Source organism: Anolis carolinensis, unplaced genomic scaffold (genome assembly GCF_035594765.1).
Source record: "Anolis carolinensis isolate JA03-04 unplaced genomic scaffold, rAnoCar3.1.pri scaffold_29, whole genome shotgun sequence".
In the NCBI taxonomy this organism is placed as follows: domain Eukaryota; kingdom Metazoa; phylum Chordata; class Lepidosauria; order Squamata; family Dactyloidae; genus Anolis; species Anolis carolinensis.
In genome coordinates this window covers 460,252-471,757 of record NW_026943838.1, presented here as the reverse complement: position 1 = coordinate 471,757, position 11,506 = coordinate 460,252, and the positions used below count along the sequence as shown (strand labels likewise).

General features: G+C 49.7%; 1 protein-coding gene across 2 annotated transcripts; it reads right to left on the bottom strand.

Moving 5' to 3' along the window:
• Positions 1 to 8,090: 8,090 nt before the first annotated feature.
• On the bottom strand, positions 8,091 to 11,180 carry LOC134294920 (zinc finger and SCAN domain-containing protein 23-like). Of its 2 annotated transcripts, none has more exons than XM_062966778.1 (3): positions 11,048 to 11,180; positions 10,676 to 10,730; positions 8,091 to 9,395 (listed from the first exon to the last, which is right to left on the bottom strand). In XM_062966778.1, the coding sequence occupies exons 1-3, from the start codon at positions 11,060 to 11,062 to the stop codon at positions 8,713 to 8,715; spliced, it is 753 nt and encodes a 250-aa protein (XP_062822848.1). In that variant the 5' UTR covers positions 11,063 to 11,180; the 3' UTR covers positions 8,091 to 8,712. The 2 variants fall into 2 exon arrangements, with proteins under 2 accessions (XP_062822848.1, XP_062822847.1); XM_062966777.1 differs by having other exon boundaries at positions 10,676 to 10,880; positions 11,048 to 11,155.
• Positions 11,181 to 11,506: the final 326 nt, after the last annotated feature.

Below are 11,506 nucleotides of genomic sequence, written 5' to 3'. Positions count from 1 at the left end.
CTGTTACTGCGGAACGGCCGCCTTTGGTCCCCCTTTCCCTCCTGCCGCGCACGCGGGCGGTGGCGTTTGCCCGTCAGGGCGTGTGCCTTTGCGGCTGATAGTGACCTCTGGGCGCAGGTTCTGTGGCGTGGGAACTTCAGTTTGCTGGCTTGTTGGCAGGCACAATAGAAGAGGGTGGAATCACCGCACCGCAGCAGGACACCTCGGCCTTGTCCACCTCTTTTTAACATTTTCTTCTTCCACTTTCCAAATGCCTTTAAAGGCAGTACTCGACGCTGTGGCCGCGGGACGGCCGCCTTTTGTTCCCCCCGCTATCTTGCCGCGCACGCGGGCGGTGGCGTTTGCCCGTCAGGGCGTGTGCCTTTGCGGCTGATAGTGACCTCTGGGCGCATGTCCTCTGGCTACGGAAGTGCTTCTTGCTGCCTTGTTGGCAGCGACGATAGAAGAGGGTGGAATCACCGCACCGCTGAAAGCGGGACACCTCGGCCTTGTCCACCACTTTTCTAAATTTTCTTCTTCCACTGTCCCATCACCTTGAGAGGCGGTTGTCGACGCTGTTGCCGAGGGACAGACGCCTACGGTTCCCCTCGCCCTCTGTCCGCGCCCGAGGACGGTGCCCTTTGCGTGTGCCTTTGCGGCTGCTAGTGACCCTTGGGTGCTGGTTCTGTTTGTTGGTAGGACGATAGAAGAGGGTGGAATCTCATCGCAGAAAGTCTTACACTCAGAAGTAAGACTTGTAGTCTTCAACTATCTATGGAGAACTCTCGGACAGATTCAGAAAAGAAATTCCTGTTGGACATCAACGGCGTCACTTCCTTCAAGTCCATGCCATCCTGATGCTATGCCTGTAAGATCACTACCTCCTTGAATCGGACGGGCAGTAAAACATGGAGGATGGACCAGTTGGATCTTCTAACACTCCCAGGCACTGTCTTGTTTTTCAAAAAGGAATTCTTTTTAAAAGTGCCGTTTTTTCCCACGCTCTGCCTTCCTAACGGTCAAGCTCTGACATCTGCAGGTTTCTGGACTACGGCATTGCGATGACAATGCCAGTATGTGGTCCTCCAATTTTTGCATGAAGTCTCTTTTCTTTTTTTGTGTAGTGTGGACACAGCTCTGCAAAACCTCTACTAACGTGCAGACCACAGTCCACACCTACAGTGAGATGTTGCAAGAATAAAGTAAAGGTCTGTCAAACCCTCCTCATCCAATCCATGCTGTTGACAGTTATACATCTCTGTGGTTCCCTTTGGCTTCCTTCTCAACCCAGCTTTGGTCATTTACCTGTAATAACACCAGACACACACACAAGTCTTCCCTCTAGTTCAACGCCATAGAAACATTAAACTGACATCAGAGCCGTAAAACATTCCAGTTCCGAAAAGCCTTCGAGGACTGTGGGGTGGATCGCTGGCAGATGAAGAATTGGTTTCCAGGCAAAGAGTATTTCGCACTTTATTGATTTTTAACTCTCAAACTACCTCATCTATGTGCAATTATTCAGCCCTCGGCCACAGAGCCCTGTTTTTACACCTCTGTTTTTTAAGCAGGTAATGCTGTGACACCTTTCTTATTTTATGTGTTATTGATGCAACATTTCCTTTGACAAATATAAAATTTTGGGGTTTAATTGTTCACATTGTATTGCTGACGGCCACGCCCCATGGAAGCTGCTCAGAGTCCCTCCGGGAAGATGGCCCGGGTAATAACAATTCAGATCTTACTGTGGTATTAGAACAATCATTATTGATGTCATGATGTCCACGATTTCCCTGTGGAATGCCAGCTAGCTTGTGTCCTCCCGGGAAGGGTGCGGCCAGGGCCGCTGACGGTTTGCTGTCATGGAGTGTGCCTTTGTGTCGGCGACGGCTACAGACTGTGTTGCTATGGTCTGGTTGACACATTACTCAGTGGGGCTTGGGCCCCCATTTCACTAGCAGACGTGAAGATTACACGCCCTTCCCCATGTGGGTTCAGTGGTGGGCGTGGGGCCGGCCAACGGTGGCCGGCCCCCTTGGTCAGTGGGGCTTGGGCCCACAGTTCACTATCAGACGTGAAGAATACACGCCCTTCCCCATGTGGGTTCAGTGGTGGGCGTGGGGCCGGCCAACGGTGGCCGGCCCCCCTGGTCAGTGGGGCTTGGGCCCACAGTTCACTAGCAGACGTGAAGAATACACGCCCTTCCCCATGTGGGTTCAGTGGTGGGCGTGGGGCCGGCCAACGGTGGCCGGCCCCCCTGGTCAGTGGGGCTTGGGCCCACAGTTCACTAGCAGACCTTCAGAAGACACGTCTGAGGGGCTTGCGCCCACATTTCCGGGTATTTTACTTCTCTCTCTGTCTCTGGGAAGCGTGCCGGCCAACGGTGGCCGGCCCCCCTGGGCAGTATTTCAAGGTGCGGGCCTTGCCGCCTGTGGGTGTATCTTTCTTTTGTTTTGTTTTTGCTGCCTCATGGCCTACGTGGTCGTGTTTCCCGCGGTGCACCGCATCTCTCTTCTCTCTCGGCTGTCGTTCTTACCCCTTTGTGCGATTTGGCACGGAAGCCTCCTTGGGGGCGGCCTCTCTTTCTTCCTTTTCGGGAAGCATGCCGGCCAACGGTGGCCGCCCCCCCTGGGCAATATTTCAAGGTGCGGGCGTCGTCGCCTGTGGGTGTATCTTTCTTTTGTTTTGTTTTTGCTGCCTCACGGCCTACGTGGTCGTGTTTCCCGCGGTGCACCGCATCTCTCTTCTCTCTCGGCTGTCGTTCTTTAACCCTTTGTGCGATTTGGCACGGAAGCCTCCTTGGGGGCGGCCTCTCTTTCTTCCTTTTCGGGAAGCGTGCCGGCCAATGGTGGCCGGCCCCCCTGGGCAGTATTTTAAGGTGCGGGCGTCGTCGCCTGTGGGTGTATCTTTCTTTTGTTTTGTTTTTGCTGCCTCACGGCCTACGTGGTCGTGTTTCCCGCGGTGCACCGCATCTCTCTTCTCTCTCGGCTGTCGTTCTTTAACCCTTTGTGCGATTTGGCACGGAAGCCTCCTTGGGGGCGGCCTCTCTTTCTTCCTTTTCGGGAAGCGTGCCGGCCAACGGTGGCCGGCCCCCCTGGGCAATATTTCAAGGTGCGGGCGTCGTCGCCTGGGGGTGTATCTTTCTTTTGTTTTGTTTTTGCTGCCTCACGGCCTACGTGGTCGTGTTTCCCGCGGTGCACCGCATCTCTCTTCTCTCTCGGCTGTCGTTCTTTAACCCTTTGTGCGATTTGGCACGGAAGCCTCCTTGGGGGCGGCCTCTCTTTTTTCCTTTTCGGGAAGCGTGCCGGCCAACGGTGGCCGGCCCCCCTGGGCAGTATTTTAAGGTGCGGGCCTTGCCGCCTGTGGGTGTATCTTTCTTTTGTTTTGTTTTTGCTGCCTCACGGCCTACGTGGTCGTGTTTCCCGCGGTGCACCGCATCTCTCTTCTCTCTCGGCTGTCGTTCTTTAACCCTTTGTGCGATTTGGCACGGAAGCCTCCTTGGGGGCGGCCTCTCTTTCTTCCTTTTCGGGAAGCGTGCCGGCCAACGGTGGCCGGCCCCCCTGGGCAATATTTCAAGGTGCGGGCGTCGTCGCCTGGGGGTGTATCTTTCTTTTGTTTTGTTTTTGCTGCCTCACGGCCTACGTGGTCGTGTTTCCCGCGGTGCACCGCATCTCTCTTCTCTCTCGGCTGTCGTTCTTTAACCCTTTGTGCGATTTGGCACGGAAGCCTCCTTGGGGGCGGCCTCTCTTTCTTCCTTTTCGGGAAGCGTGCCGGCCAACGGTGGCCGGCCCCCCTGGGCAGTATTTTAAGGTGCGGGCCTTGCCGCCTGTGGGTGTATCTTTCTTTTGTTTTGTTTTTGCTGCCTCACGGCCTACGTGGTCGTGTTTCCCGCGGTGCACCGCATCTCTCTTCTCTCTCGGCTGTCGTTCTTTAACCCTTTGTGCGATTTGGCACGGAAGCCTCCTTGGGGGCGGCCTCTCTTTCTTCCTTTTCGGGAAGCGTGCCGGCCAACGGTGGCCGGCCCCCCTGGGCAATATTTCAAGGTGCGGGCGTCGTCGCCTGGGGGTGTATCTTTCTTTTGTTTTGTTTTTGCTGCCTCACGGCCTACGTGGTCGTGTTTCCCGCGGTGCACCGCATCTCTCTTCTCTCTCGGCTGTCGTTCTTTAACCCTTTGTGCGATTTGGCACGGAAGCCTCCTTGGGGGCGGCCTCTCTTTCTTCCTTTTCGGGAAGCGTGCCGGCCAACGGTGGCCGGCCCCCCTGGGCAGTATTTTAAGGTGCGGGCCTTGCCGCCTGTGGGTGTATTTTTCTTTTGTTTTGTTTTTGCTGCCTCACGGCCTACGTGGTCGTGTTTCCTGCGGTGCACCGCATCTCTCTTCTCTCTCGGCTGTCGTTCTTTAACCCTTTGTGCGATTTGGCACGGAAGCCTCCTTGGGGGCGGCCTCTCTTTCTTCCTTTTCGGGAAGCGTGCCGGCCAACGGTGGCCGGCCCCCCTGGGCAATATTTCAAGGTGCGGGCGTCGTCGCCTGGGGGTGTATCTTTCTTTTGTTTTGTTTTTGCTGCCTCACGGCCTACGTGGTCGTGTTTCCCGCGGTGCACCGCATCTCTCTTCTCTCTCGGCTGTCGTTCTTTAACCCTTTGTGCGATTTGGCACGGAAACCTCCTTGGGGGCGGCCACTCTTTCTTCCTTTTCGGGAAGCGTGCCGGCCAATGGTGGCCGGCCCCCCTGGGCAATATTTCAACGTGCGGGCCTTGCCGGCTGTGGCTTTTTCTTTCTTTTCTTTTCTTGCCTCCAGTATGTTACAACACAATCACACATCACAACACCAAAAAAAGGCCAAAACCAACAACAGGCAATGTGCCGTGCTTTCTATATTTAGTAGTAATATATATAATACAAAATAATAAATACAGCCAGACTTTTGAGCTGCAAGGATATTCAGTGCAATTCAACCAGACCAATAAAAGATTAACCTTCGAAAAAGGCGACCAGGCTTTGAAACAGTGATACTACTCTGAATCTGACCAACCAAAGAATTCCCCTAGATAGCAAGCACCCAGGCTTTGAACCACCGAGGCTATTCATTACAATTCTACCCCCCTAAAAGGCAAGTACCTAACCTTCCAAGCAGCAAGCCTATTCCTTTCTATTCCACCTCACCAAACAAGGATTCCCATAAGAAAATGGCCAGGCTTTCAGGCTACAAAGCTATTATTCACTGTTATTCCACCTACCTAACAAAGAATTCCCATACACCACAGCAACGCGTGGCCGGGCACAGCAAACTATAAAATTGTGCAATAAATCTTAGGAAAGGGCAAACGCTCTGCAATTTAGCAAACAAGCAGGGTGGGTTTTGTTCTCCCACTGAACCAAATTTGATCAGTATAGCTGAAAAAATGAGAGCAGGAGAGCCCCCGACCCCCCCCCCTGGGGCTGTTTTGTGGCGACCGCGCATGCGCGTCCGCCATTAACGAATTAATTTCGAAAATAACGAATTTTCGTTAATTTCGAAAAATTTTGGGGGCCAAATTCGTTATTAGCAACAAAAACGAAAAACTGCCCCCTCTAGTTTTGAAACGAGTTTTGAATCAAATTTTTCATGGATCGATCAAGCCTAATAGCCACGTATGGGTATCTGAAGCCAGGTGAAGTTTTTTTCTTCATGATCCATTCTCCGGCCCCTCTTTCCAGCCAATCTGCTCCCTCTCTCTCCTTGCCTCTCATACAAACACTCAGAGAGAGAGAGAGAGAAAGAGAGAGAGAGAGATGCTTCGACTTGACTCCAGTTATGGAAATCTTCCCACTTGAGTCTGAATTGGTGCTAATGTTATTATTATTATTAATATTACTCTTATGTCATATATTTCTAGCATAAGCCCTGCCTTGCGGACCCTCAGTTAATGTGATGATGTAGGATAATACTGCCTTTTGAAACAGAAATCCCCATCAGTGAGGGAGCCTTACCAAGAGAGTCCACAATCCCATTCATCTCCTCCATGACCTGCTTGTGCAAGGCTTTCTGGTCCGGATTCAGGAGAACCCACTCCTCCAGGGAGAAATCCACAGCCACGTCCTCAAAGGCGATTGGGCCCTGGCGGAAGAAGAAAAGATTCCCTTCTCACGTGAGAGCTAGCAAGAAAAATAATAACAAGAAAATCTTTAAAGCAGATTTACATTCCTGTTGGTTGTTTGGAAGGGAAAGGGCCAAGGCCTCCATGACACAGTTGTAAGCTTTGTAGAGACGTCGGGTTGATCACAGTCAGAACCATTTCTTAATTGATACGTAGAATCAGAAACGGAATCTGAGCATGTTCCAGCTTTTATTGTGATGCCCAGAAATGGACACAGTGCTATTTCAGTTGAGGTCTCCAAAGCAGAAAGAATGACACAATATTCCTTAGGATGCAGCCCAAAATCCCAGTCTTTTCAGCTGCTGCATCACATTGTTGGCTCATGTTCAACTTGTAGTCCTCTAACACTCCAAGATCCCATCATATGAATGACTGTCAAGCCAGGTGTCACCCATCCTGTTCCTGTGCATGGCCTTTTTCTCATAAGTGTACTACTCTACATATATTCTTGTTGACATTAATTGGGTTAGTTTTGGCTCAGCTCTCCACCATGTTCAGGCCATTTTGAATTCTGATCCTATCTTCTAGACTGTTAGCTATCCCTGCTAATTTGGTTTCATCTGAAAACATGATACGCATATTAAGCAGTACTGGGCCCAGGACAGAACCCTGCGGCACTTCACCCTTTGTCGCTCAAACCATTACAAATCCACCGAACAGGAGTATTATCCAGCCCACTTTTTACTAGTTGTTGGTAAAACCATGGGAGGCCTTTCCACAGGTCTTACTGAAAGCAAGATGTGCTACATCCACTGCATTTCCTTCATCTACCAAGCATGTAACTCTACTGAAAAACAGATTAGTCTGGCATGACTTGTTTTGGAGAAACCCATCTTCCCTTCGGTGATTCCAGACGGCCTTCTTCATGATCTGCTCCAACATCTTCCCTGTTATTTAGGTCAAGATAACTGGATGGTCATTGTTAGGGGACCTCTTTTTGGTCCATTCTTGGAGATAGAGACCACCTTTGCCTCCTCTAGCCTGCTGGGACTTCTCCTGTTTCCAAAAATGAACAAAGAGGATTGACAGTGGTTCTGGGATTACTACTCTTAGTTCAATTCTCTTGGGTATAGTTCACCTGGCCCTGGAGACTTGAATTCATTGAGAGTGGCCAGATATTCCTGGACTCCTTCTTTACCTATTTGGGGTTGCATTTCCCCAGTTGCTCCATCTTGCTCAGGAAGAATACCCATTTCCTTTTGGGAGAAGACTGAGGCCATGTTCTACCTCTTTCCTATCCCCGGTTAGCATTTCACCACCTTCTCCAGGCACAGACCCTACTGTTGCCTCATTTTTTCTTCTGACCACAATTTCTGATTTAGATTGTTAGACCTCTTCCCTACTTAAGCTGGTTAGTTGTTCAAATTCTTTTGTGACCCCCCCCCCTTTCCATTTCTTGTACATGTCACCTTTTCAATCTTAGCTCCTTTGAAAGTTCTTTGAACATCCATTCTGGTTTCTTTACTTTTCTCTTCATTTTTTCCCTCCTTGTTGGTGCTGTTTGCAATTGTACCTTCAGTATTTCTCTTCTAAGGAAACACATTCAATCTTGTCTGTTTCAACAGATATTTGACAATTAAGCCTGGAACCAAAGGCACCCCGGCAGGCCCAGTCCTCCTCTCCCAGGAATCCTTCTGCTTACCTGACTCAGTCCCACTCCATCGCAAAGGGGGAGAAACGGCTGAGGATTCGGCAACAGCATCATTCCAGACCCTGGAGAGAGAGCAAGGGGTGGAAAGCTGGTCACATAAACAGGCCTCAGAGGTGACCATTGCAGTCCTATAAAGAGACCGATGAGGAAACGACCCTAAGAACACAGGCGCATTCAACAGCCCAAGAAGATGTACAATGTGAGGGTTTAGGACTTTATCTCACAAGCAGTGCTGTGAGGATGTTCAAGTGAAACCAGCATTGGGCTTGGTGCAAGAAAGAAAACTGCAAATCAAATTGAAATGACACCTTTAGCAACCCAATGCCTACATATAACAATAATAATAATTTTATTTCTTACTTGCCTCTCCTTGCAGTTTGAGGGGAGTTCCAACACAATTTTAAAAACACAAACTTTGTCAAAATTCAACAAAGATACATATTTCTATAAAAGATCCACATTAAAACTGCCTTTCTATAAAATACATATTAAAGTACATAAAACATCACAGAAAAGACATGAGTTTAAGATATATACCCATCTCAAGGCCAAATGATCCTGCATGTTCACCTTCTGAAGCTCAAACTGTGGGTGTACAATCATCCCCCCAAAGCGGGATTTCCACTGGCACAAAACCCCAAAACTCCCAGAAGAGTTCCTCCTCACCCTGCAAGGCGGCAGCCCCGTCTCCTTCCCGCTTCAGCTCCTTCTGCCTGAGACTCTGGGTGGTGTCTGGTGGAGATTCCTCTGGTGCAGGGACTTCCATGGAGTTATTATTATGGGCCTGGAAGAGCACAGAGCATTCCAGAAGGAGTTTGGGAAAAGTTCAGAAATATCACAGACCTATAGACCTTTTTGGAAAGAATAACTCTGGGATGGGAACCTAGTTTGGAACCAATGCCCCCCTCCCCCTCCCATCATTGTCTATGTTCTATCTTGAGCAGAGCATCAACCAAGCTGACGGTAGAGATGGAGGGGCAGAGCAGGTGGGGAAAGAGGCCGAGGGAGCAGGGCCTTGCTCATCCTCCACATCGGTCCCATCTTGGAAGAAAGGCAGGATGCAAGCTTAACCTGTCCATCAGCCCCCAGGTTAGTGAATCCCAGAGGGAATGCTCTCACCTGTCCTTCCTGCTCCTTGTCCTCGGCCCGACTCAGGAGGAAGCCTTCCGCCAGGGCCACCGCCTGGGAACAGGTCTCTGCCCCACACTCTCGGACCCAGCTCCCCATCTCTGGGGGCAGGATGCTCAGGAACTGCTCCAGGGTCACCAGGTCCAGCACCTCGGCCTTGGTGTGCTGCTCTGGCTTCAGCCACTGGCGGCACAGACCGTGGAGACGACTGCAAACCCCTCTGGGTCCTTCACCCTCTTGGTAGGAGGACTGCCTGAAGTGCTGTGTGTCCGAGCTGTCAAGGTCCACACTCAGGGACTCATGTCTGGTTCTTTCCCAGGATTCCCCACTGCTCCCAGGTCCTGCTTCAGGCCCACATGAGTTGGGTCTCTCCATGTTGGAACCACTCTGGTGAAGAACCCAACCGTACCCAAGATGCTTTTCCTCCCTCTTCTTTCTTTCAAGGGAAAGAAATCCCTCCACAGGCTCTACACCGAGATTCTCAGCCCAAAATCCCGTTTCCTCTGCGAAAGAAAGGCAGAAAGGTTGTGGGACCAGGCTTTTGAGCAATAGTAGCAGCAGAAATGGCAACTATATGATCCAAGGTATAATCACAGACCCGGTTTGTACTTGAAATGCACCTTGAATGTTTATTTAAATGTATATTTATGAAGGTCTGAATGTAACTTAATTTAAATGGAATTTTGAAATGTGACTGTAATTGTTTGATATATGTGTTTTATACTGTAAGCCACCCTGAGTCCCCTTGATGGGTGAGAAGGGCGGGGTAGAAATGTTGTAATATTGTAATTTTGTTCGTTTGTAATAAATAAACATAAAGAAGACTCAACAATGACATGGTTTCATTATAACTGACTCCAACAGAGACTCCGTCTAGACAACAAAATGGGTAGACAAGAATCGGAGAATCAGCGGAACCAACTGCTACAGACAAAAAAACAAGCCAACTGGGAAGCTGCATCAATTTCTTCTGAAAGATTTTACAATTGATGAAGAAATAAAAGAACCTATGAGTCAGTGGGTGAAAAGTCTAGACTGGGCAATAAGTCCATGAGAATGGGAAGAGCTCTGGTAAAAATGACTAAAATTTACAAGGAGTCACACAATTAAATAAAATTTCTACAAAATGATACATAGATGGTAAATAACTCCAGAAAAACTCTCAAATACACACACACACAGAGAGATATATGATATGTTGGGACTTGTCCAAAAGCTAACGAATTCTGAATAAAAATCCACAGAGGAAACTATTCTAGAGTACAAAATCCCATTAAGACCAGAACTTTTTCTACTGGGAAACATCAAGAAAGACTCTTTCTTTATATGACAACAGAAGCAAGAACTGAATACGCAAAACTATGGAAACAACAAGACATGCCAACACCAGAAAACTGGATGACAAAAGGTTTTGAAATGGCCAAATAGGACAAACTAACTTTAGCTGTACAACAAACAAATACACAGAAACTTCCAAGAAGAATGGAAGCCATTCATTGAATTCACAAAGAAGCAAAGGAAGATGGCCACAGCAGGACCTGTTGACTAAAATATTATTAATAGTATACAGTTACATTTTGTACCATTTTTGAACTCTTTATTCAAGAGACTTTGAATAACTGACCTATCAACACTCTTTGATTAGAATATAAAAGGTGGCAAGCCATGTTAGATATTTTAGAGTGAAACATTTATATACAAATACATATTTGTGTAGTGTTTAAATAAAAGAAAAGATAACAAACATAGTGAATTCTCACGCCCACAATCCTAATTGACTAACCAATGGAGCTGCTATTTCGGATCCATCTGGCAGTCGTGATGATGAGATGAAATGCCTGCAAAGAACGGGAAGAGGAGGCGGGAAGGAGGCCGGATCTCCTGGGAAGGCCAGAAGGTCCTGAGGAGAAGAGGGCGTTCGCTTCTGTCTCCGAGGCCCTGTGGATCTCCCCAACCCCGAGGCCATGTCTCTCATCCCGGGGCCTGGGCTGAAGAGAGGGACGTGAAGGCAAAACCAAGGCCAGGCCTCTCTCCCGCCCTCCCTCCCTCTTTCTTGGGATCACAGAAGACACGGAGACACTTCTTTCCTCTTCTCAAAGAGACCTCCTTCGTTCTACAGCAGACCCATCACATTCACTCTTCCAAACAATCCTACCTTTCCTTTTGGCATCCAATGTTCTTTCCACCCTTCAAGCTGAGGTAAAGATTGGCCCTCAGGTCCCGGGAATGGCCGTTCATGGCGGAACGGCGAAGGAAAGGGCCGGGGGAGATTCTGCCCGGAGACGGATGACGTCAGGGAGGGAGGCGGATTCCCATTGGCGGACCCTGGGCGTTGGGAAGAAAAGAAAGGAGGAGCGTCTCTCTCTGTCTAGAGCTCCGTTCGACGGCCGAGAAGCCCCGCCCCTCTCTGGGCATCGTGCCCGCGGCTGCCATGTTGAGCCCGGGCGGAAGTCCACCGAGGAGGGAGGCGTCTTCCTAGAGAGACTCAGGACGAGAGGCGCCTTTTCCTGTCAGAGCGAGCGCGGGAGGGAGAGGAAGGAGGAAGCGGAGGAGGAGGAGGAGGAGGAGGAGGAGGAGGGGTGAGTGTGCGTGTGCGTGTTGGGGGGGGGGCTGA

Excerpts from the sequence above, each read along its gene's own strand:
- LOC134294920 (XM_062966777.1), bottom strand. Across the intron at positions 9,396-10,675 it reads CCGAAATAGCAGCTCCATTG|AGGAAACGGGATTTTGGGCT; the intron begins GTTAGTCAATTA and ends TTTCTTTCGCAG.